We start from the raw sequence: 26034 nt of genomic DNA on the forward strand, positions 1-26034 counted from the left end.
ATTTCCTGAAGGATAACTGCCAATGTCATTTTAAACTATTTTATTTCAATTATTTGTTTTTTAATAAATCAAAAATAACAATGTGAAGAATTTTGTAAGGTTATAAGGGAAGAGTACCCTTAATCGGAATGTTAAGAAACATGCTCGATATTCAGATTAAAATTCAAGTCTCAAAATATTATTTGGTATTTTTGTGTATGCTTAATTGGTTTATTTGTGATCCATTTAACTATATCTGTGCATTTGAATTTTAAAATTTTACAATAAATTAAAAAAAAATAGATGTAATTGCAACTAAGTACTCTCTGTACCTCGGATCGTCACGAATTTAATCAGGTGCCTCACGGAAAAATAGTTTTGTGAATTAAATTTGAACTAATGTACTGCATTCTTGTGTGAGTTAAATGGTAAAAAGTAGCTAATAATTTTTAAAAAATCATTTGAAATTGGTGCAACAATCTGGTAATAAGCTGACGATCCGAGGAACACTGCCGATAGCTGGTACTCTTCCATTAGCTTGAAAAAAAAAGTAAAATAAAAACGTTTTGACGGTTATGACCGTTATGGCATGTAGCGTTGCCTTTTATTTCAAAATGATACGTCAATTTGACAGCACTGGCTAAATTCCTGTCAAAATCGTTAACATTTAAAATTTATTACCTAACATTTTAATAGCAGAAATCTTCAGAGATAAAAAATTGAAGAGATAAAATTTTGTATTTAACTGATTATACTATGCTTTATTTCAACTGCTTTATTTAAAAATCTTAAAATATTGGTACCATTGTATAACCTGTCATAGAAACTGTTATTTAACCCTTTAACGACGAGACACTTTTTATAGACCGAAAATCAACAATAAAAATTTAACCGATAAACAAAATCAATGAAACGTCTGACATCTGACTTTGTAAAATCCAACAGATTCTGATTCGATGCATTTTTTATCTCTACGAGCGATAGGGACAAAAATAGCCCAAAAATTTAAGCAATTTTTCTGACAATATCAGTGAATAATAATTTTCACTCTAATGAAAAATATTATGTATGAGCATTGTAGTTTATTTTTCCAAAACGGTTTTGCTCAAAAAAAAATTGGAAAAATAAAAAAATAATTAAAATAATTTTTCAATATGACAATTTAAAAAATCATCATTTTTAAGCTTAAATATTTACTATATAGCAAATAGCTGAAGACTTGCAAAAAATATCCTAGATTCCTTCAACCTTCTACTTTGTAATTACGTACAAACATAAGAAAAAAATAAATAGTCAGGAAAAATTATTTTCTTTATGGGACACCGGTGTTCCAATCGTCCTTAAAGGGTTAATAGCAATTTAGTTTATCGTTGCTTGTATTATCAAGTGTTTTAATTACTTCTTCGTTATTAGAACAGTTTCTGATACAACCAACGATACACAGCAATACAGTAAAGCCTCGCTATAGGCCATATTTGGTTCCAGATTTGACACTTGGATTGCACGATAGTCCATGTAATTTTTTTTTTAAATTATCAACGACTTTTAGTATTGAAATTTCTCGACGGCGTCCACTTTCTTTACGATTGTGGTACTTTTCCCCGCTCTCTTCAATATGGATCACGAATTATCACAACTACTCAATAAAGTTTGCCAAAAATATGAAAATAATAATTGTGACAACATTGCATGTCGCGTACTAAAAACATAACCTAACTCAAAATCAGTGTTTTGAAATCAACGGTCAATAAATTGTGGACTATAGAACGATGGCCTATAGCGGGGTTTTACTGTATATTTAAGCCACAGAAACTGTCAAAAATCCTCCATATGTGACATATAAATCTGTAAAAAATCTTCCATAGGTCTTCTAGCCGAAATCAATGGTACATCTTGTTCAATATATTCTTCCCTAAAACTCCCCAAAAAGTGTGCTTGGGAGCAATTGTATGAATTTTAAATTTAGGAACTCTGATGATGATTTTTGATTTATTGCTCCTAATATTCCCCAAAAGATTTCGCATATGCGAACAGTGTCTCATATTCCATGTTTGTCGTCTTCTGCCAAAACTTCTAAACTTGTTCCACCTTTTTGTCCTCGTGGAGATTGTATGTACCACTGGTAACAATCAATTGACTTCTGTAAGAGCATCCCATTTATGGCATAAATGTCTCTTGGGATGGCAGATTTTTGATTTACGATCTCGATTTGTTGGGACTTGGTCTAAAATGTTGAAAAAAAAAAGTTATCGTGGAATTTGTTCATACAAAATTGACTTTTGCAACGGTAGTGTTGGGTTTTTTGTGCGATATCGCGATGGTTTTCCTTTAACGATCTCCTCGGGGACATAGAGTCCGGGAGACGTCCGAGAGATCGTCACAGAGATGGAGACAGATGAAGATATGGACATGAGGGGGACAAAAAGTGATGAGTCTTATCGAGGCAATTTTCACAAGATGATCATTTTTGCCATGGTCCAGAGACGCCAGTGTTGGGGATAAAAATGTCGTTAAGTGATCGCTTCTGATTTTTACCCATGGCAAATGCAACAAGATAATAACAATAATGACTGGTAGAGATACTTAACCATTGTGGAGAGGTATTTTTTTTGTTTTTTTTTTACAAAAAGATGCCTGTAAATATTTATAAATAATAATAATCGGACAATATTCGGTTGGGGCAAGAAAAAACGCTTATCTTTTTTTGTGCATATTTAATGTCCGATGAGCAGCAGGTTCGTCTTGTGTGTGTTTTTTTTTCAGTTCTCTTACGGACTCCAACTTAAACACCCTTCCTTCTTCCGTTCCCTTTCTGGCTCGCGGGGGACACATCCAGAAGAGACTCTTGCGATACTATCAGCTCCCATTCCTGGGCCGTTTCTTTGGGTCCCCTTCTTCTGCTTTGGCCGTTTGGAGCACTTTTCTGCGTGCTAAAATATCGCGGGGGGATGAGGTTGGGTGAGCGGGCAAAAAAAAAAAAGAGAATGCAGACTGAACTTCTGCAAGTTGCATTGAGCTCGGGGGCGCCGCCAATATATGGTGATTCGGTGTGTCGATACCACTATAAATAATATTATTGCGTCCTGACCTCCGGCACTTTTCGCCCGCCGTTGACGCTAAATGGCCCCTAATGATTTAAATTGACTCTCCTGACTTCAGTTTCTCTAGGAGGAAATGTGAAAAATTCATGCCACATCTCTCCCTATCGCTGCCCAATTAACCATTCGCATCGGGTTGATGCCTCGAGGGTGAGACAACCGATTTGATCATCTTCTTGACATTTTATTGCCCAACTGATCAGGTCGCTTCCATACCAAAGGAAAATATATTGCACAGTGGACAAAATGAGACAAATTGGTGGGAGATGCAATTAGACTTTGCAAACTAAACCTCAAATTCATAATCCAAACATATTAATTTACTTTTATTATTCAGGTCTTGAAACTAGATTTCAATTAGTTGGAAGTTACTGGGTGACATTATTGCGATCAACAGAGCTAATCAGCGAAGATAAGCTAAAATTTTGCCTATGTAATTCTATTCCACTTTTCGTATTTGGAAGTAAACCAATAAATTAGAGGCAAGTATCACCTGCTTGTCTTCTAGTTTACAGTTTAGCCGAATTCTGATCTTATACGGTCTTCAGATTAAAGACTGACACACCTCTAAGATCAGGAAAATTTCATTAAATACAAGTTCACATCTCTTTCATTCTCGAAAGTCTTGAATGAGCCCAATCACAAGTAGATTTTGATTCTCCAATAGTGTCTTGGATAAAAGGTAAATGGAACTCTATTTGCACAAAAAGTCGTTGAAGTTCGAAGAATTCAAATTCAATTTCGAATTTTCATACTAAATTTTCGAACAAGTTGGGGAAAATTTATCAAATATCATACTAAAAAGCTGGCAAAAGAGTCACTCAGTGATTATGGGGTGATTGCATAATGAGACAAGAACAGTAATCGTTGTTGTTCAGTTTTCTTCCTCACAAAAATGTGAAGACCGTCACATTTTGACACTTGAGCACTTCGAAATTCGAACAGGATGTAACTTCCGCCACCTTGCGAAAGTGTTAAGAAGTAAAAAAGTCTCTTTTTTGAATCTTCAAATAGTTTTTCGAATTTTTCAAGATCTACTTCTGTACGGAAAGAATATGTCTGCTCAAAATCGGAATGAACGGATTGAATTAAATTGAATTTGTTGTTCAAATCAAAACGAAGAATCCAAACGAGCGGGATAGACAAACCTTTATGAACAAGGGATGTGAATTTCAATTTCATGAAATTTTCCTAATCTAAAAGATATGCGGGACACGCAAAGAAATCTATTTCATGATAAAATAAATAGTATTGGCTGGGTCTCGATCAAAAACCGAAAGTCAAAATTCCAAATAGAAAAATCCAAAGTATGGCAGAGGAAAAATTCGAATTCGGGTATTGGACCCATTCTAAATTTTGGTCAATTCGAGATTTTGGTTTTCGGAATTTTGGCTGACGCTAAATTGATTAAGCTTCAAAGATGATCTTACTAAGCAGTTTCTCGGCTTAAGCTGTAACTCTCTTGAGGTCCTTAGATGCTCATTGCATAAACAAGATCCATTTTTGTAGAACATTATATTTCTTTATGGCTCCTGCACACCTTTTAGATCAGGAAAATTTCATGAAGTCGAAATTCGGTTCCCTATCCTTCTCACATGTTTTGCATATGCCTATCTCATTCTCTCGCACTCTTCATCTTCTCTTAAACATCACTCCAAATTCAATTTAGGTCAATCGAATTTGATATGCGAAAGAATGAGATAGGCATATGCAAAACATGTGAGAAAGAAAGGAATGCGAATTTTGACTTCATGAAATTTTCCTGATCTAAAAGGTGTGCAGGAGCCATAATGACCAAAATTAAATTAATTAAATAATGATTTTGTTGACTAAATATAATTTATTATATACTGAATAAAATCAAATTTCATATACTTTTCTTCTCACACGCTTCGTATATGTCTGACTTACTATCCGCATTCAATCTCATTTTATTTTTTAGATTACGCATTCTTCTTTATCTTCAATCTAATTTTGAATGCGAAAGCAAATTTTGAATTTAGACATCATGAAGTTTTTGTGGATTTAAAAGATGTGTCATAGGCATTATCGACCAGATACTTTTAACTAAAATTTAATGACTTGTCAATAAACTTTAGTCGAAAATTTCCAAATTAAATCTTAGATTTTATTGGAAAAATTATTAAATATAATTAAATCAGTTGAATTTTGAGAATGTTTTTATAGAGTTTGGGACAACATCTGTAAACGGGTCCCGGTCAAAATCCCGAACGCCAAAATCCCGAACGCCAAAATCCCGAAAGCAAAAAGCACGAACGCCAAAATCCCGAAAACCAAAATCCCGAAAACCAAAATCCGAACGCCAAAATCCCGAAAGTAAAAATCCCGAATTCTTAAAAGTGTCACAGCTACTCCAACGTTTGTACACGTGCTTTCCGGAGACAAAGGGTAATTTTCTGTGTCTTAGGAAATTATTCTAAATATTTTTCTTCATATAATTTCATCCCTTTCAGGATTTTGAAAATTCGGAATTTTGGCTTTCGGGATTTTGGCGTTCGGGATTTTGGCTGCCACCGCTTTAAACCTGTTTGGTTATGAAAGCCAATTTTTTTGTTATTTATTTATTTGTTTATTTATTTATCTCAACATTTCTTTGAAATTTTTTTGAATTTTATTTTCTCTCCATACTTTTCATAATTTCAAATTATAAATTACTGCTGCTCTGCTGGCATTCCAAAAATTTTCTAAATTGCATGATCTTAACGAGGCAGATTCTTAAACTAAAGCCATCTTTTCAGATTATATTTTATACAATTATTTTAATAATGATTTAAAGTTGATACACACGATAATTAAATTCGGTCAGTAAAAAATTAGAAGTGAGCTTTGAAGGACGACGTAAACTAACTATATATTTTTAATCCAGAAAGGTTCATAGTAATACAAAGATCTAGTAAAATCAATCGGAACGCCGTTTTAATGTAATTTAATATTACATATAATATTTAAATAAATTATTTGATTAAAATGGTAGTACTATGTACAGTAATTTATCAATAAATCTAGAATCGGAAAAACTAGACCAAGATACCAGGCCCTATCTATTACAATCAGGGGCCCATCAAGCCTAATAAAAAGTGAAGCTATTTTTCAGTTTTCCTTGTAAAAATTTTGCAGCTATTGCACCGCGACTTAAACAAATTTTCTCGTAGTTCTTGTAGAATTTTGGCGAACATTATGAAATATATATTTTTAGATTGCTTTTAATGCACGATTTCAAAATATATCAGACTGATAAGTCAATTCTCTTTAGGAAAAAACTTGCCAATAGTCTTCAGTGCCTCTATGCAAAAACGTATGGAAAAATGAAATGTCGAGAGGCCCCTGATTACAATAAAGAATTTTCAAATTTTGCAAATCTAGATTTGATATTTAGTAAGAAACCCAATAGAGTTTACAAAGATTTGGTCTCTTGAGCGTCATTAAATTAAACTAAACCTAGTTCAAAAAGATGAATTTTTGAATTTCAATTTTTGATTTTCTGAAATTGAAACAATTTTAATTAAAACAAGAAATTTTGTTATATGCTGTGAGATAATATTCCTTGTATTTCTTAAATTGATTAAAATTGAAGATCTAAATCAGGAATAGGTTAAAAATTACTAGACACTTTGGAATCTCAAATAAAGAAACAAGTCGTAATTTATTAAGGAATTGCAAGACTGAGGCGAAATTTTTGAGGTATAACGTACGAATTATTAAATATCAAATTTGTTTTGAAATTTTCCTATTTCAAGATAAACATTTCGGGTCGATAATTAGCATTTCGAACTCATCATATTTGTCGGCTAAATATTCTATTTAGGTCTACAGTAAGTCTTGGCTAAGATGTAAAGATGGTTCATGATTTTTTAACTTTCCTCCCTGTTAATATTTTTTTAACAATTAAAAATTTACGACTTCCTTAAGATACACTTGCAAACATGTTTCAAGGACTAAAATGTTGCACACCCGTCTTCACCTTATACAAGCTTCAGACCTAAGGCCGGCTTCAGACTAGAGGTTTAGCCCAGTTCCCGAATGTCTCAAAATCTTAAATTGCGAGCAATTTTATTACTTTTTAAGAGCCTAATAGGTCATTTGTCCTTAATAATCCAATTTGAAGTTAAATTTTTCTAAAAAATCGTAATTGCCAAAAAATAGAGTAGTTAAACCATATAGCTAAATCTTAGGTCTGAAGACCGTGGCTTAGCTATCTGGCTTAACTCCTCTAATTCCTCATCAAACATGATTTTTTAGGAAATTGTTGTTTAGGATTGAATATTAAGGGCAAATTATTCATTATATTTTGAAAAATCAATAAAATTGCTTGTTATTAAGATTTTTGAGACTTTCGGGAACTGGGCTTGAACCTTCAGTTATTGATTGATATATTTTTTTTGGTTTTATAAATCAAAGCTAAAAAATTTCTCAGTTAACTCCTTTGCACTATGCCCCTCAATTTAATGCAATAAAGTATTTTCACATGAAGAACCTTGAGGACTAAACCCCTAATTATCATCTAGATGCAATTTGCTACAGAAACACCTAAAATTGTGGCTATAAAATTAAATTGGGCCCTCTTTAGAGGTTTACTTCTTCAGTATAAATTTTTTTTTGGAATTCTTTTTGCCTAAGACAAATTTCACAAATATTCTCACTCACTTTCGTGCTTTTATAATGGGGTATTTGAGACAGAAATTGAGAGAACAAACAATCATTTTAGTCAAATACACATTAATCTGTCAAATAATATTATTATACACTGGCAGTTAAACATTGTGTAATACTTTAATGTTCGACGATTATTTAATTAACCGCTCGATCAATATAACAACGACAGCAACATCCTCAAGTGATGTCTCAATGCTCATTCAATTTGCCTTTCTTCGGCCGAAAAAGAGCCAATAATAAAAAGTAATATTAATATTGTTCCAACTGGTGAGATTACACAGAGAAATATTTTGGTAAATAAAACGACTTTTTTTCTCTAAGGAGTTTTGTTTTTTGATCTACCTCGTGGAGAGAAATTCTTTGGATTTTGTATTGAATTTTTCCGCATTAACAGCCGTCAAATATTCATTGAGAATTGAGTAAATAAGATGGGAAGATTTCAATGAGGTCCTCTCGAGTGGAAATCTCTTTGGGCTCAAAGCGTGCCCGCGAAAGCATGGGAACTAACTGGTCTATGGGGTTAAACATAGGAAAAATTGAATAAACATTTTTCTTAATTTGCTCTGAGCAGCTCCGGAGACGCCAAATTGGTCGTTGTCGCCAAAGAGTGGCTCTTGCTCTAAGGCCAAATTTGGCCAATAAAATGTGTTCGAAGAGACGTGATCATATGGCCAGAAGAAGTAGATGGTTATACAAAGCAACAGATCTATTGATCTCCATAAATTTCCGCTATGTAGTGTGGGAAGAGAGGGATTATAAAAAAAAGAACCTCTGCGAGGAAATTTCCTTGTGCTAAAATTAATTTAAATTATTCATTACAGCCTTAAGAATGACTTAAAAGACTATAAAAGATCAATAAACCTTCTAAAGGTGCACCCTTTATCTGATTTTCTGGAGCAACAAAAGAACATCTTGATGCTTCCAAGATGGTCTCGTAAAGATATTTAAACTCAAATGATCGTAAACACTTAATTATGCAAATCAATTTGCGTGCTTTGGCAATTAGCGCATAAGGGGAGGCAATTAGGGCAAAAGCCATTGAAAGGGAAGATGTGAAGGTTTAAATGACGTAAGAATACCATAAAATTAGAAATATCACCCCCTGCTGAGGTATTTCCGTCTATCTTACCTTTACCTCATCTGTCTTTAGGTAACTTTTTCTGCAAATTTTTCTCAAAGTGTTAATTGAATTACATTAACCTCTTAAAGTCATACTCCATAGCCCAATTAGTCTTCTAGACTAAAAGTTAATTTGGGCCACTGTCTAAGCCCTAAAAAATTTTTCAACCTGACCTGACCATTTGTAAACTGCTTTGGAATACACTGAGAGAAAAAAATAGTCAAACTAAAAATCCTCAATGTAAATTTTATACATCGATTAGATGAGATACATTAAAATTCGTGTTGAAGTAACAAACTTAAAAGTAGTTGAACTTACTAACTTGCTTTCAGATTTCACTACTTTAATTAATAAATTATACTATACTATGTTAATAATGTACTATATAATGATGTAATATGTACTAAATAATGTACTAAATGTACATTATTTAGTAATGTACAATTAGTACTAAATGTACTAAATAATAATAATAATAATGTACTAAAATTTTGTAATCATAATTTAGAGATAATTTTTATAATTATGAGGTTAATGTAGCTTTATAAAAATCTTAGGGACTTTCACTAACTTTTAGTAAAGTTAAAACTCAACAAAACCGAAGAATCTTACTAGAACCGAATATTTACAATTTTAGTACAACACTATTAATATTTGTTATTTAGAATTTTTCTTTTACAATACCTTTGAAAAGTAATTTTATTGTATAAGGTAGAGATAAATTTTGATTTTGATTTTATTCCTTACATTACAATAAATTAAAATATTTTATTTCACTTTAAAATCATATTTGTACTAATAAAAAATTGTAAATATTGAAATAACTTATAATGTATTGACATTTCTCTGAATGTTTTCCTATTAGGGCAATCTTTTCACTCGAGAAATTTTACTATGAACGAGTAGTGTTAAAATGCTTTTATCTTTAATTTTTTTTGTGATATATTTTAGTACATGCGTGTGCTAAACCTAAATTTCGCGGATGCATATTATATTTATAGTTATTTATGTTTATTTATTTTTTGAAGCTGGATTCTGTTTTTTATCTTCTAATCTTCGGGACCTAAATCGATTTCTTTTGAAAATTTAATGTGTATAATACACCTTATATTTATTTTTATTTATTTATTTACAAATTTATGTCCCTGTACAATTTATAAGTACAAAATGGGACTGTATATATTCATGGTGTAGGTAGAAATGACAATATTTAATGGGAAATGGGTAGGCTAAAGCTCTGATGATGCGATTACAAGAAAGTCTGTTTTAAATATTTTTAAAATAATCTAATAATTTTTGTTTTATTGTGAAGGTATTGATATTTATTTTATAAATTTATCCCCCTCCTACAAACATCAAAGACCTGAGAAGAACGGGATATACGGTTTTCTAGTCTTGTTTTGTTTTTAAAACCATTAAAATTCTTCTCAATTTCATTAAAAGAAATATAAATTAATTAAACAGAGGTAGCGAGCTGATTTAGTACATGCTTGTACTAAATTCTAGTTTTTTCTAATTTATTTTATATATTTTCTTGCATCCTAGGAGATTAATAAAATAGCTTAAAATTTTTAGAATGGGTCATACATATAAGATAAAGCAGTGGATACGTCAAACGTTTTAAACGTTTTATTTTTGAACAGCTGTCATATTGTTACTTATGTCAAAGTGTTTTGAATTTTTCTCTAAATTTTGCAAATTCCTTACTTCGTTTTAATAAATAAATATTTAAATATTGTTAAGATAAATTGTTTAAATAATTCAGTATTAGTACAAGTTCTAAAATTTGATAGTAATACAATTTTCCACGAACGTTAATAATTTTTCAACCTTCTAATGGATTTTATTTCGAAAAACCAACCAAATACATAAATTGGATATAATACCAATGGCTTTTTCTCAGTGTAAAGGTGACAAGTGTCTAATGCCCTGTTTACACGAGAATGAATGTTAAAGTCAGCAATAATATGGTTGTATTACTTTATGTATATAGGATTGAAAGTTAATTAGTGTCAATTGAAATGCCTCGAGAGGATTTTTAGTTGAAAGTGCCCTAGTCTCGGGGTTTTGCGGCGGTCAATTACAAAATGAATACGACGTCATAATTCTTCTCGTCCCAAGACGACTGTCAGGCGCATGAGAATGAATAATTTTGTGATTAATAGCAACCGCCATTCACTCTGGCTGCACAATAAACCAACCACCTCGGGATGGGTTAAGATGGACTTCTGGGTGGGAGTTTCGGACACACTTCAGGACCACCTTTGGCAGCCACACGCAGTTTATTCTACTGAGTAATTCCACGTGGGTGGGAAATACTTGCTAATTATTTTTCCACACTGACAAATTGTCATTGGTTCATTGGGCAATTTAAATTTCTCACGAGGTGAAATATGACCAATTTTCAAGCTTAAAGATCGAAGTGGTGTTCAATAAATGCGGCTGTATCTTAAAAGGAATGCATTAATCTCACTTTCACAGCTGACCTATGGGGTTATCTCGAAAAGATTGCAGCTGCAATCCAGGAAATTTAGAATGGATTCTCAAATAGATAAATAAATAAATAAAATTCTCCACCATTTTTCTTGAAAATTTATATTCAAACTCGAACAAAGATGAAGTTATAGAATTATTACATAGAAAAATTATTTTTTTAATATACCTTGATAAAAAATATTTATTTTATTTTCCTAAATATTTACTAAAAATAAGGCCATCTTTTAGAACATAACAACTACGTACTATTTCTTTAATATTATTGTATTCAAAACAGCAATAAAGTTAATTACAGTATCTTAGTACTTGGTTTAGTACAGATTATTAATCGAGTTTTCTGAAAATTTCTGATCTTTAGTACAGGAGCTAAAGCAGTTTCATACGGTTTTAAAAAATTAGTTAGACAATTTTGTTATGAAAAAACAAAAATTGTCTTTTAAATCAAAGGAGGCACTAGTAATTACCGATAACAGATTTTAGTACATTTCTCTTTATTTAATAAACAATGCTCTGTTCGTTTCAGTTTATACTAAAAATTGTTATGTAAGATAAGAGTGTAATTGTATTAATAAATTATAGTTCTTTTTTATTTTATTATCCTACAGTGCATAAAATTTTCAATTTTATTAGATGATTAGCTTTAGTACATGCGTGTTCTAAATGTTAAATTCTGTCAGAAATATTTATTGTCATTTTTTTAAATTACGAATAATATTCTTCATTTTGAAACAGTCTCCTGGCATAATGAGATAGTTTTTAGAACTTCAATATAATATTTTTATTATTATGAGACCCTCCGCTTTTCTTAAATCTGAAAAGAAATAAGCTTCTTAATTTTTTAGTCTTTTTTGTTTGATTGCTTTTTAGTAAGATATTTTATAATTTCCTGAAAAAAATTGGGTTTATGCAGCGAATTATTTTAGTACATGCATGTGCTAAATTTTAATTTCTATAAATTTCTTTACATTTTTTTTCGAATTCTTGAAGTACTAGGAATTATTTAAGTTGGTGTAACAGCTCTATAATTCAATGGTCACTCGTACTCTTCTAAGGTACTTTAGAACATGCGTGTGCTAAAAATTTTCTTCTTCTTTCTTCTCTTTTCATTTTACAGATTTCTGTGCAGTGTGAAGTGTTTATTTAATTTAATAGTAACAAAGTCTCAATTTAATTATAAAATTTGGAACAAAGTGAAACATTTTATACTTCATTTGAAATTTACCTGCCAATTAATTTTTTCACAACACCCATAAGTTCAAGGCCCATAAAGTACTCTTTCAACTTTTCCGGTGTCTGAATGCCATGTTACACAATTTTTTGACTAAAAACTTTTCGCTGCAAAAAGCCTTGTTGCACCATGACACCCAAAATGGTCTCGGAGAAAGCTCCAAAAACAAATCGTACGCCATTATTTTATGGTGTTCTCACGGAAGAATAATCCACGCGTTTCCATGACAATGGAGCCAACCCCCTCAGTTGTGCAGAAGCACATCTTCATGGTTAAAATGAAAAGCGCGACAGTGAGCAACCACTAAAACGCGAGTTACACTATTCAAAAGCCCCAACAACATTGTCAATGACGTGGAGCATTGTGGCAAATGGTAAACAAAAGTGAACAAATGGCATCATTTTGCATTCAAATGATATTACTATGGGATTTGTCTCATTATGTTTGCTGCATCTCATCATTGCTCGGTTTTAGATGACAATGTGAATTGGAAGATGACTAAATACGAATTCATCTATTTGCACAAGTTAATCTGCATTGTTGAACTCATGAGTGGATCAACTTTTTTTTCGCCATGTCTCTTCTAAAGCTAACAAATATCACAAGAGGATTCTGTTTTATTGAATAGACTGACTTTTTATTTGCTAAAGCTCTTTAGCATTTAAATTGGGGAAGAGGAAAAAAAGTATTGCGGAATTTACTGAAAGATGTTTGGACTTAAATGTGGTTCGAAAGACATCCTAGTTTAGGGGCTAATCAGTTTTGCACCGGAGAAAATATTAAGTAAATTTAGTACAAGTTCAAATTTTAATAGATTTCTCAAAGTTTGAGAGGTCTTTCAGAAGGTACTTTAACAAAAATTTTGTTAAAGTATTATATATATTTTTCTTTTAACTCAAAAGTGGCTGTACTAATTTGATGATGCGATGTACTAAATTCAGTATTCTAAAAAGCCGTAAAGTATCAGAATATTTATTGCGATTTATATTAAAGAATTATAAAAACAAAACGTTTTAGTAGCATTTTAAATCATTTAAGAATACATTTTAGTACAAAATATAAGAAACGCGCTGGACAAATTAGCGTGCATGATTTTTTAATATATGTTCATTTGCTTAAATCATATGAAATGATTAAATCAAATCAACATATACTGAGAAAATCATAAATGCTCAATTGCCAAGCGTGTTTATTTTATTCTGTACTAAAGTGTATTCTTGAATGATTATATACTCTTTAGAATACTTCATATACGTGCAGTGCTAACTGTTTATTATCCTCTTCTAAATTTAATAATCTTGAGACACATTATATTGTGGATTTTGATACATTTTAGAACATATTTTAGCACAGACTTACAATTTGAACATACAATTTTAGAATTTCATGTTTAAAGCCACAAATTCATTGCGCCTAAAAGTTACGCATATACAAAATACAGACATCTTTCAGAACATTTTATAAGGTTTAGTACATTTTAGTACAGATTTTGAAATGAAAAAATCAGTTTGGATGTGCATGAAGCTTATTTCGTCATATACAATGTATCTTATTTTGCAAGACAACTTTGTACGACAAAAAATTAGTACTAAATTTAAAAAAAAAAGTAGTAACTTTATTTTATTTGCTCTTCAAAATTGCAAACTTTTTAACGAAAGTTTAAATATTTTATTACAAAATATCATTCATAATATTCTTACTCTGTTTTTCAATGAGTCTATTATGTATGTCTATTAAAGTGTAAGAGATATCAAAAAGTCTGTACTAATTTAGGAATCTTTCATACCTAGTTTAGCACATTAAAAAGCCTCGGAGTAACTAACAAATGATTACCCTCCTAAATTAAATAATTTTGAGAGACACTGAGAAAGCCACAAAGTGGCGTGTCATGCTGATTATCACACCTGAGGAGGAAACGAAGTAAGATGAGGAGAAGTTTGATTTTAAGGGGACAAAGAGCCACTTGAAATGTGATATTGTTGAGACAGAGTGTGAGATCCGCACAAGTATAAGACAAAATAAAAGAAAAAAACTATCAGAAATGGAGATTAGACAAACCTCTCCCATATCTCTTGTGTTGACGTGGAAATTGATATGGAAATCATTAAGGGAGATAAATTGAATGGTGGTGTTCTTGGTCTTTTCAGCTCCTTGTCGGCGGCGGCGGCAGTGGTGCAAGTGGCGGCCAAACGGCAGGAGGAGCTGGAGCACCCACAGGAACAGCTCAGTCACCAATTTCTGCCACAAATGCTCCCTCACTGAGCCCTGTTGGTTCAGCCACAGGAGCTGGTCCTGGTGCTTTGAGTCCCGGATCCCTTTCGCAGACGTCCACAAATGCCCCGGCGGCTTCGGCATCATCGTCATGCTGCGAAAATGGGCGGCCCATTATGACGGATCCTGTGTCTGGGCAGACAGTCTGTTCGTGCCAGTATGATTCGGCCAGGCTAGCCCTCTCCAGCTACTCCCGTCTCCCAGCCGCCGGAGTGGGTGTCTATGGCACCCCCTATCCGTCCACAGACCAGAATCCCTATCCCAGTATCGGTGTCGACAGTTCCGCCTTCTACTCACCACTGGTAAGTGTTCAAAATTCATTCCAGAACTTTCTCACGAGAGCGAGATGCTCACTGATAAACATATTCGAATATTTCAAGTTCTCAAACAACATCCTTTTACTCCGGTACTTTAGCTAAAGAAATAGTGCAAGAGGGAAAAATCACAAAAACAGTTCACTGTCAGAATATTAGGGGCAGGCAAAAGGTTAAGATTTTGTGATGTCTGGGTACTTCAAGGAGTTCTAAATTTCCTATAACTCGCGAAGATTGAGATAAGTGACAGTTTAAATCAGTATTACTAATACATTTTTTATATATATTACCATATAGTTTCTTTCATTATAGTTATAAATTATTTTGAATGGCAGCGATATTTTTAAGTTCTTAAAAGTCATTTTAGTACAGCTTTCAATGCAAAATCAATAAATTGTTCTTTATCTTTTCAAAATTTTTATATAATTTCTATATTATATCATGACCTAGAAAATATATAAGCTCAATAATTCTATTTCCATCATAACACATATTAATAATTTAGTACAGAGTTCTAAGCTAAAAAGCCAACCTAAAATAATACAAAATGTCTCTGTCTTATACTACTGATCATGGTAATGAGTTCCCTAATTTTCTTGAAAATATTTCAGTGAATAGTATTTAAAAGATTTTTTTACTGCTTATGAAAGCTTTGGAGCACGCGAAATTAGTACACGTTATTTCTGTACAAAAAAAAGTTTAAATTAGAATAATATACTGAATTTTATTATGAAGTAAACAGAGTTTTTTTAATGAACACTTTGACATCTCCTAAATTAGAGTAAATGCAATTGCAAAATCATAGAAAATTATTTAGTACACTTATCTAAACTATTGCTAATCATAATAAAATTTAAGCAAGTACTGTTAAAAATTATATTTCGTATTAATTTTTAATTTTAATTTTAAAAGATTTTTTGAAAGTATTCAAGTAGAATTGGAGAATACAACGATTAATTTTTAGAATATTACCTTTGAAATTTAGTACACATTTTTAATAAGATTTCATGGGAAGTAATGCTCTAAAATTCAGTTCTAAACAAATTTATATGATGACTAAGACAAACTTCTAAGTTCATTTAAGATAGGGTCGAATGAACACTTCTTCGACAGGGAACCCCTATTGGCACTTTTGTCAAAATGTTGAAATTTATTTAATGTATCTAATAAAATGTATGTAATATGGCGTTTTTTCATTAAGATACCTTTTTCTATAAGGATTAAGTATTCAAATTTCGTATTTCAAATGGTACAGAGTAGGGTGTCAATAGGTCCTGACATGAGTTCTTAAAATGTCAATAGGTGTTACTTTCACCCTAAATGATAATTCAAATTAAATCGAATATATAGTACTGAGTACTAAAATCAAAATCAACTTTACAAAAAGGTATTTTCTTTTTTTTAGTGTATTATGTTTTAAGAATTTATAAAAGTACTTAAATCGAATTCTCCAGAATAATTTTAGTACATACACTTCAACAAGAGTAAATCCGAAACGAAATTATCCCAATTCAGTATTCATCGTTTTTTTATATGCAGCTAGAAGACTCCTATGTTTAATTGTTGCGCTTATTTCTTAGTTCAGTACATTTGTCTTGCATAATTTGAGATGGAATGATAACTTTTCGATACTGTCGAATCGATAGTATCGATAAATCTTTATCTATTAAATTGAGTGAATGTCTACTTTTTTTATTTAATTATATATTTATTTCATTTTATTTTTATTGTTACATGCTTAAGAAAATGTGATAGTTGATAAATATCTAAAAATTGCAAAAAGTGCAGATATTTAAGTTTTTTAGAGTCAACAGTCCATGTTATTCAAAATAAGTTATCTTGTCACTCCTCAATTTCGAATTTAGTACAAGTTGTACTAAATTAGGATTAAATATTGAATTGTGGTAAAATTCAAATATTATAATAAGAATTTTAATAAGTATTAAGCCATTTATAAATATAATTGGTGTATTAATAAGGATGTTCTTCTTTTGTGTGAAGTTGTTACAAGTTTTACAATATTTCAATTTTAGTAATAACCCGTCAAATCATTGCTCTACCTGCCGATTTTACTCGGAGGTTTTTTGAATTTTAACGGTATATTCTAGTACATTCAGAGAAAATCTGCAGATTCTCGGCAGAATTTCTCCATAGAAAATCTGCATAACCTCCATTACTTCACAAAAATATTGTTGATTTATGAAGAAACTGTAGAAGTTATAAAGAAAATTGTATGCTCTGCTTAACAAGCATTACCGAGTACACATTTAAGATAAGTAAAAAAACTGCGAGCAAAAATACTAATTTCTTAAAAATCACCAATCGAATGATACAAAAACACGAAATTTTGGTCGACACTCTGTTTAAAGTTTTCACTTCACTTTTCTCTACTTGTAACACGGCGTCGCAGAATTCTTTATTTTATATAAACACCGTGATATCACTAAGAATAACTCTATAGAATTTTGCAAACTTCAGTGAAAAATTTTTCCATCTCTTCTGACATCTTGTCTGGAAAGTCTGGAATGTAGAAAAAATCTACAGAATATCTACAGAAATTCATCAGAGATTCGTCATAAATCTGCCGAAATATTCTGACGAATTTTGTCCCAAGCCCAAATAAAATTCGTAAGAATATCTACAGAATTTATCTGCAGATATTCTGTAGAGGTGTAGATTTTCTCTACAGAAATCTTAAAGATATCTGCAGATATTATTTGACGGGAATTCAACGTGTAAAAATGTCAACAGTGTATAATTTTCTGTTCCGAAATATCAAAGATTGCTCTCAAGATAAAGCTTTGAACACTTTAAATAAATTCAGTGAGTACAAAGAGACAATCTTGAGGTATTCGCTGAAATCCCATTTGTTTGTAAAGGCGATAACATCATCGATGAACTTGATGCGCCAAATTTTCCGACACGAATCTGTACGTGCTTCTACCTTTGCAGCTTTGAGCTATTCGTCCACTTAATATTCATGACGTCGCTCCTGAGTACCTCACTTTTGTAAGAAGCCCAGATTATATGCACTCCAAAATGCCACTCTCACCCATTCATCTTTTTTGCTCCTTTTTTTTAGGGGAAAAGCTTTCGAAGAGCATTAGGTGAAAAAAAAAGTATCCCCAAAGCCAACGACAGGGACGGTAAATATTTCAATGAAGTAAAAACACCACCCAAATCGATTTTCACCTGAACTGAGGTAGACTATCTGCAAATTCTGCAAAAGAGATTGGAAATAATTGTATTTGTTGTCTATTTACATAAGTTTTCATATCAGAAACACATGTGACACACAATAAATAGCTCCAATGCGTGCCCCTTTTGTGATAACGCCAACGATTAATTCTAATATGAATTAAACACACCGTGAATCTCCATTTTTTGCCCATCTCTTTCCCTCACACGGATTTTCGGTGGTTTTTTAGAGCCAAAAGGCTTACGGATCCATTAAATGTCGGTCCGTGAATTAGCGTCTCAGCTTTTGAAGATAAAATTTCTGGTTGAAAAATTTCGGCTCCCAAAGGCAAAATGGTGTTATATAATTGAAATGAGATTCCAAATAGGGATGATATTTGAATCACAAATGCACCAGACAACTCACGAGATTTTTCTATGTGGAAATTCGATAGTTAAAAGTGTATCAAATGGGATTAAAATGTACATTAGAGGAGAGTAAAGTGATTGCAGGGATTAGTATGAGGAAAAAAAAGTAGATTATTTTACTGGAGTGGTTTCTCATTCACAAAGGCGTGAAAAAAAATTCGATAAGATTTTTTTTAAAGGTATTTATTGTAAATAATTAATATTTCCTCCGTTATGCATTATTTAGTTCAAATTATTGAGTTTAATTGAGAATGAAAATGCGTTTTATTGTTAAAAATTAAAAGAAGAGTAATTTTTGGCTAAAAATGTTTCTATTTCAATTAGGGTAAGCGTGCCAAATTTCGGCATTTCAAATACAAATTGACTTTTTTTATTCCTTCTTCTGAAAGAGTGTTGCTTGGAACCTTGTAAAGAGTTTACCGTCTTTATTTACTCTAAAATCATTCTTAATACATTTTAAAATGAATAAAAATATAGACATAGCTTTGGTGCCTTATTTCGGCCACCTTCATTCTCATAGTTCCTTGCCCTTCAGGAATTCTTCCAATATCTTTTTCACGTCATTTTGTTTGTCGAAGCTACATTTTTTGTTATTCTTTTGCATTGTATAATCTCTAGAGTATGTAAAAACTGAAAATTCATGGAAATTCGAGGAACAAAAAAGGTGGCCGAAATTGCAAGCTGGCCGGAATTTGGCACACTTACCCTTAAGTCGTTAAAAGAGATCAGGCACAAAACCAATTTTTAAAAATAAAAAAAAATAGCGGTAATGATTTAAAGAAATGTTTATCCAGTAGTAGATTTAATTATTTTAAGGAATATTTTAAGATTATATGAACCTCCATTTACGTTTTGATCAAATTTGGAGAAGAAATGAATTTTCAAGAAAAAATATAGATTTGAAAATTGTTTAATTAAATTTAATAAATGCTCATAATGGTATAAATCCGACATAATTAAATAAAGGTCTTCAAAACTTAATGACACCCAAAAAGTATTTTCTTTTCGATTTTGTCTAGAAAAAACCTGAATCTTTCATTTAGTATTTATCCTTATCAATAAATATTATTTCCTTGTAAGAATTTTTTTAAGCCTAGTTTAGGCTCTTCAATTTAAAATTCTTATTAGGGGAAGGTGGGGCTACTTTGAGCTGTGGGGTTACATTGATATAGGATTTTAACTGAGATTCTTTACAATCTCAGCTTTTGTCTCAGCTTTTTGATTTGGTCCCAAATTTTGGATTTATGGTGCTATTCCAATGAAAAAATTAGCATGTTTTTTTTAGCACATTACTGTTCTCAAGAACTAAAAAGACCATAACTGTTCCCATGTTATTTCAATTAATGTCAGATGGCGTTGTGATCGGGTGAAAGCTTGCTTGTTGGGAATATTCGAATTCGGATTTCGGTTGGCAAATCGACAAGATTAATTTACTGTTTTCACTTTCATAGTATTTTGTACATTTTCTTTATAATGATAGACAAGATGTAAGGTCCTTCTCTCTACACAAAACTTCATATTTTCCCCCGTCCTTGTCGTGTTCCCAAATCACCAAATAGTCATGACAGGAACCAACACAAAAGAAAAGTTCAACCGAAATCCGAATTCGAATATTCCCTCCGAGTAATGGCCTCTACACACTAGAGAAATTTATGTCCATTTTGAAGCAAATTCCCTACGCTTGTGTAGGAAAAACTCTCCAATATGGACATAAATTTATCTAATGTGTAGCGGCCATAAGCCTTCACCCGATCACAATGCCACCTGACATTCAGTCAGTGTGGAGTAACTTGTTATGTCAGCTTGGTGGCGTGATACAGTTGGATGATCGGAAGTTGGCAACTTTAGCCTCGATCGCGGGTTTTCCCAGATTTTCCATGAGTTTTCCCGTGAATGCTCGGTGGTGAAAATTCGGCGAGCAGCATTAATATTCTCTACTCATTATTTTCCGTGAAATGACGTATGGGAACAGTTATGCTCTATTTTAGTACTTGAGAACAGTAATGTGCTAAAAAAAACATGGTCGATTTTTAATTGGAATAGCACAATTACACGTTTTGACACTCATAGATCACGAAAATCATGTGTGCTAAAAATCGATTTTCGTGGTCGTCCCATTCGTCCGTCGTAGCACTTCAGGAGATAGAACGGAAAGAGATATCGACAAGCCGTTTTCGCCAAAGGTTAATTGTCGATAAGTGGGTAGAATTTGGTGTTATCAGATACACATCCTCTCCTCCGAATTTTGTTTTCTCAATAATTTAGCCCCTATGACAAGGACCGGTCTCAAATTTTAGTATGTCACTATTGAGCATAGGAACTCTTGAAAAAAAGCTTAAGCCCTTGCATTTTCGGTGTTTATGGCTCCGGCACACCTTTTAGATTGATAAAATTTTATGGAATCAAAATTTACATCCCTTTCTTTCTCATACGTTTTGCATATGTTTATCTCATTCTTTCGTACTCCAAATTTGATTGAGCTAAATTGAATTTGGAGTGATGTTTAAATGAAGAAGAGTGTGAAAGAATGAGACAGACATATGCAAAGCGTGTGAGACAGAAGGGAATTCGAATTTCGACTTCATGAAATTTTCCCGATCTAAAAGATGTGCCGAGGCCATTATAAAACGATTTCGATGAAATTTTTGTGTATTGTATTAAAAATCGAGACCTTTCCAATGGTTGATCCCATCTGTCCCTGCTCCAACCGACTGTATCCCGACCCTTACTATATCCAAATAGACCAGACTCTATCTCTAATGATTATTAACCGATTTCAATGAACTTTTTTTTCTTTCGTTGGCCTTTTGCACTCTGACTATTTAAAATAGAAAATGATCAGTGATAAGCCCAGATAAGCTTATGGTACCTGAGATTCTTTGAGTTTCCTTTATAAATATGCGATAAAATCGTGTAACAATGAAGCCCCACAGCACAAAGTAGCCCCACATCACCCTATAGGTCTTTTAAAATCAAAACTAAAATATCTTATTTTTCTAATTAAAACTCAAATCATAGATTTTTAATATAACATTAGTTTTTACTCAATTCGAAAATTCAAGTTTATACTTTAATTTTAATCAATCTTGAATTATTTGCTGATCACAATCGAATATTTTATTGTCTATTCCAACTTCTTATATACCAATTTCATTTTTTGCTCACTTAAATCTTAATTTCCACAATTAAACGTAATTATTTAATTTTTCATTTTGGAAATTTTTATTATTTCCGCTTAAGGGCACACTGAGAGAAGTCCGAAAAAGTTAAAATAAGATTCCGAAAATGTTTATTTTACCCTGCAGTATTGATCCGAAATCGGTGTAAATATTACCCTTTTTAGGTGTATTAGGGTTTAAAGTTACCCTTTTTCATGTTAATTTCACCCTTTAAATGGTGTAAAATTAACATTAAAAAATGTTGATATATTTTTACACCAAAAAGTGTTAAAGTTACGAGGAAAAAAGGTAATCGCACCCCCGTTTATTCTCAGTGCAGAATCACATTGACAATAATAAAATGCTCGCCGTATCCTCACCGTATTTCGTTAATTTACGCATTTTCATTGCATTTCTTACGCAAATTCCCATAAAATGCGTAAATTAACGAAATACGGTGAAGCTACGGCGATCATTGTATTGTCAATGTGATTCTGCCCTACATTGACCTTTTTATACTATTCTCCAAGTTAAAATGTAAAATTCCCGATTTATTTTGTAATATTTTGGTTAATGGGAAAATTCAATTGGGCTAATGAAAGTCACCTGTCAATCAATGAAAATATGCTCTGTGATAGTTCAAAGTCAGCAATTATCTGCTGATAATGTCGTATCAGTTGGTGGGGCGAAAATATGGCGCAATGCTCGGGTCCTCAAATGGGAAACTGAAGTGATAAGGTTGGGCATGATAAAGTACCTAATTAGTGCATATGAATTGCTTTTTAATCATCCATCCACAAGCACCTGAGGGCTGAAGATGACATTGACATGCCGTGGAACCAACCAAAAAAAAAATACGTGAGAGATCAAAGAGATGCTTAAATGGGAAGAATATGGTGCTTTTTGGAGACAAGGAAGACTCTTAATTATTTTATAGCACACCACAAATTCTCCCAATTCACTAAAACCATTCATTTAATTTTTTTTTACCTGACCATTCTTCAGTCTCTTGTCTTGCCTCCAGAATTCCCTCTCGTCCCCAATGGATGGGAGATTTATTTTATTCACCCGCGAGAAATCACTCCAAAATGTGGCTATCACCTCATTGTATCTTATGGATTGTGTTGGATTTTCTGTTCTTCATCCCAAAAACTACCGCAGATGATGATGATGGAGTGAGACACGAGGGGGAACCAGTTCTTTAAGTCCAACTATAGTATCATTTCTGTTTGTTCTTATTCGACGCTCTTCCGTCCACCAGAACCACCTTCAGAATGAACATTTTTTTTTATTCCACTGACGACAGTTGAGAGATAAAATTTCTATATATAAAATCCAATACTTTGGGGCATAAACAAGCGATATTATTTGGTTAGATTGCTGGTCACAAAAAGTATAAGGAATGAATGAGAAGGAAAATTGTCTTAGTATCCATTCGCTCTGACTGAATTTCTTCACGTTGGGAGAAGACGTTTATTTATGAATGGGCCCATGGAAGATGAAGGAGTGAACCACCATATATGAATGCCCCTAAGATGGATAAGAAAAATCATGTGGAGCTGAAATCACAGCGAGACACTCGGTGCTCTGGATGAAAAACACCTTATGAATGATAAAATTGCTCAATCTCACTCCACACCATAAATATTTCACGGTAGCCAACTCAATAAATGGGAGTTGAGACATTTATCAGCAAGTGGTGTGCTTGGACCAAAAGGAGTGATGGTAGCATAAAAAGTGAGGAATCCTATCCTGGAGTAATTTGACCAATGAAGAAATTTTTCCCTGTCACTAAAAATTGTTCATGGAATTGATGCTGACACTCTGACTTTTCCATCTTCATTCAATTGGTATTTGGATGAAGAAGAATGATAACACATTGAAATTGATTAAAAACTAAATCAACCTATTGACATTCTTCACTTAATTGTCTTTTGGAAATAGAGTTGATCGAGTATAAGGGCTGATAGTCTAGATAAAGATTGCAATGATGATTGGGCTTTAAGGAAACTGAGCACAATGGAAAAGTCAGAGTTTCAAAGCCAAAAATGTTTCTGATACATTCGATATTTCTATGAAAATTGTAACGGTTTTACCTGGTAAAGAAAGTACATGGCATTCTCTAAATTGACGAAATTGACAAATAAATATCTGAAAAATTTATGAATAACATATGGTAGAGCTGATATAATTAATCATAAATCACAAAAGAGAGCATTTGAAAACTCCTTTGGTTTCAAAAATATCCCAATTTAAAGTAACTTAACATAAATTTCGAATGTCTTATTTATATATGACACTAGTCCCTCTATTATCGATTTTACGAACTTTAAACGTTCAATAAATTTAATCTTTATTTTTATGATCAATAAAGATATCTACACACTGAGAGCAATTTTTGTAAAAAAATGTTTTTCTTTAAAGACGATTTCAAACGTCAAATTTTTTTAAAGCCAGTTTTTGGCGAAAATTGCTCCTAGTATACAAATGCCTTTATATATTGTAAATTATGTAAAGACCATAATTTGTCTTATTTTAAAAACTAAAAATTTTGGCATTTTAGGGCAGAATCACATTGACAATAAAATGCTCGCCGTAGCTTCACCGCATTTCGTTAATTTACGCATTTTAATTGCAATTCTTACGCAAATTTTCCATTACCGTATTACCTTATCTTATACTCGGTGACACTAGATGAAAATAATATGAGAAAATTGAAGAAATGAAACGAAAATACGATAAACGGTGAGCAAAAAAAAAACTGTACGATTAATTTCTCGTACAGTTTTCTTTGCTCACCGTTCATCGAAATTTCGTTTCATTTCTTAAATTTTCTTATATTGTTTTCACCTAGTACCATCGAGTATGAAATAAAGTAATACGGTGATAGAGAATTTGCGTAAGAATTTTAATAAAAATACGTAAATTAACGAAATACGGTGAGCATTTTACTGTCAATGTGATTCTGCCCTTAGTCCACTTTTGCTCCTGGAATTGGTGTTTGAAGAACGATTTCATTCTATTACTGAAAGCGTTAGAATCGACTTTTGAGGGATCGAATGTAAATGACAAGGTTCTGTGCTTGAAATTAAAAATCGTTTATCAGTTGTTACTATTGAGATGTAGTATTAAGGAAGTAGGGTATATTTGAATGGTGCCATCTTTTCCACTAAAATCTAATGGAAAGTTTTTTTGTAAAGAAAATTGACTTTTCAGTCTGATATATTTCGAAATTCTGCGAATAAAACTATCCAAAAATACAGGGTGAGTCGATTGAACTGCAACTTTGAAAGTGCTGTATTTTTTTCTTATTTAAAAATTAAATTTATGGACGTAAACGAGAAAAAGTCAGATCCTAAATCCTTGATCATTTAATCGTAACCTGCAAATCTCAAGATATTTTTCATTTTTCAGCTAATGCTGAACATAAACTCCCGATCTCTTACCGTCAAACAGATAGGGATTCTAGTCATTTTCATTAGCAAATAGCTTCAGAATTTAAACGCCTCGCAGATTCACGTCCAATTTAAGTTTCCGGAGTTTTATATATTCTTAAATTTAGAGTCAAAATTTTTCTGAATGTAACTGATTTTTTTTTGTGTAATAACGGCTTCAGAGCTTCTTCCAGGACAATTTCTCAGTACACATTAATATTCATTTTGACCCCATAGTTCAGAAATATCAAATGAAACTGATAATTTGACATCGTGGAAGTCCATGCTATAAAAAATTATGGTCCTTGACATCCGGTGGACGTTCAAATGTTAAAATTATAATATGAACTTTCCTTTAGGTAGACACAACAATTTTACTTGTTTGCGGATTGGCCTCTAACGCCACAGCGAAACAACTCAATCACCCAATCGAGCTAACTTTTTCTTGAACTGTGATAAAATATTATGCTTTTTGGAGTTTTCAAGCCTTCATATAGAGGTCTTTTACAGGTATTTATTTGCGATATGTGCGTCTCAGGGACCGTTTGTCTACAGCTATGACGCGGATTTCGTTCTATTCGCTTCTTATTTTTTCTTATTTATTTTTCTTATTTCTTATCTTTCTTATTTCTTATTTATTATCCACTAATAAGGAC

At 32.1% G+C, this 26034-nt stretch overlaps 1 protein-coding gene across 2 annotated transcripts in view; it reads left to right on the forward strand.

Annotated features, from left to right (window-relative positions):
- The window catches only part of LOC129800387 (homeobox protein araucan), a 132727-nt gene that overhangs the window by 52097 nt on the left and 54596 nt on the right, over positions 1-26034 (forward strand). For both annotated transcript variants that reach the window (XM_055844728.1, XM_055844729.1), the window contains exon 2: positions 14743-15168. In XM_055844728.1, coding sequence (XP_055700703.1) covers positions 14743-15168 — 426 coding nt within the window. The remainder of the gene's footprint in view (positions 1-14742; positions 15169-26034) is intronic.

This window comes from Phlebotomus papatasi, chromosome 2 (genome assembly GCF_024763615.1).
Source record: "Phlebotomus papatasi isolate M1 chromosome 2, Ppap_2.1, whole genome shotgun sequence".
Classification (NCBI taxonomy): domain Eukaryota; kingdom Metazoa; phylum Arthropoda; class Insecta; order Diptera; family Psychodidae; genus Phlebotomus; species Phlebotomus papatasi.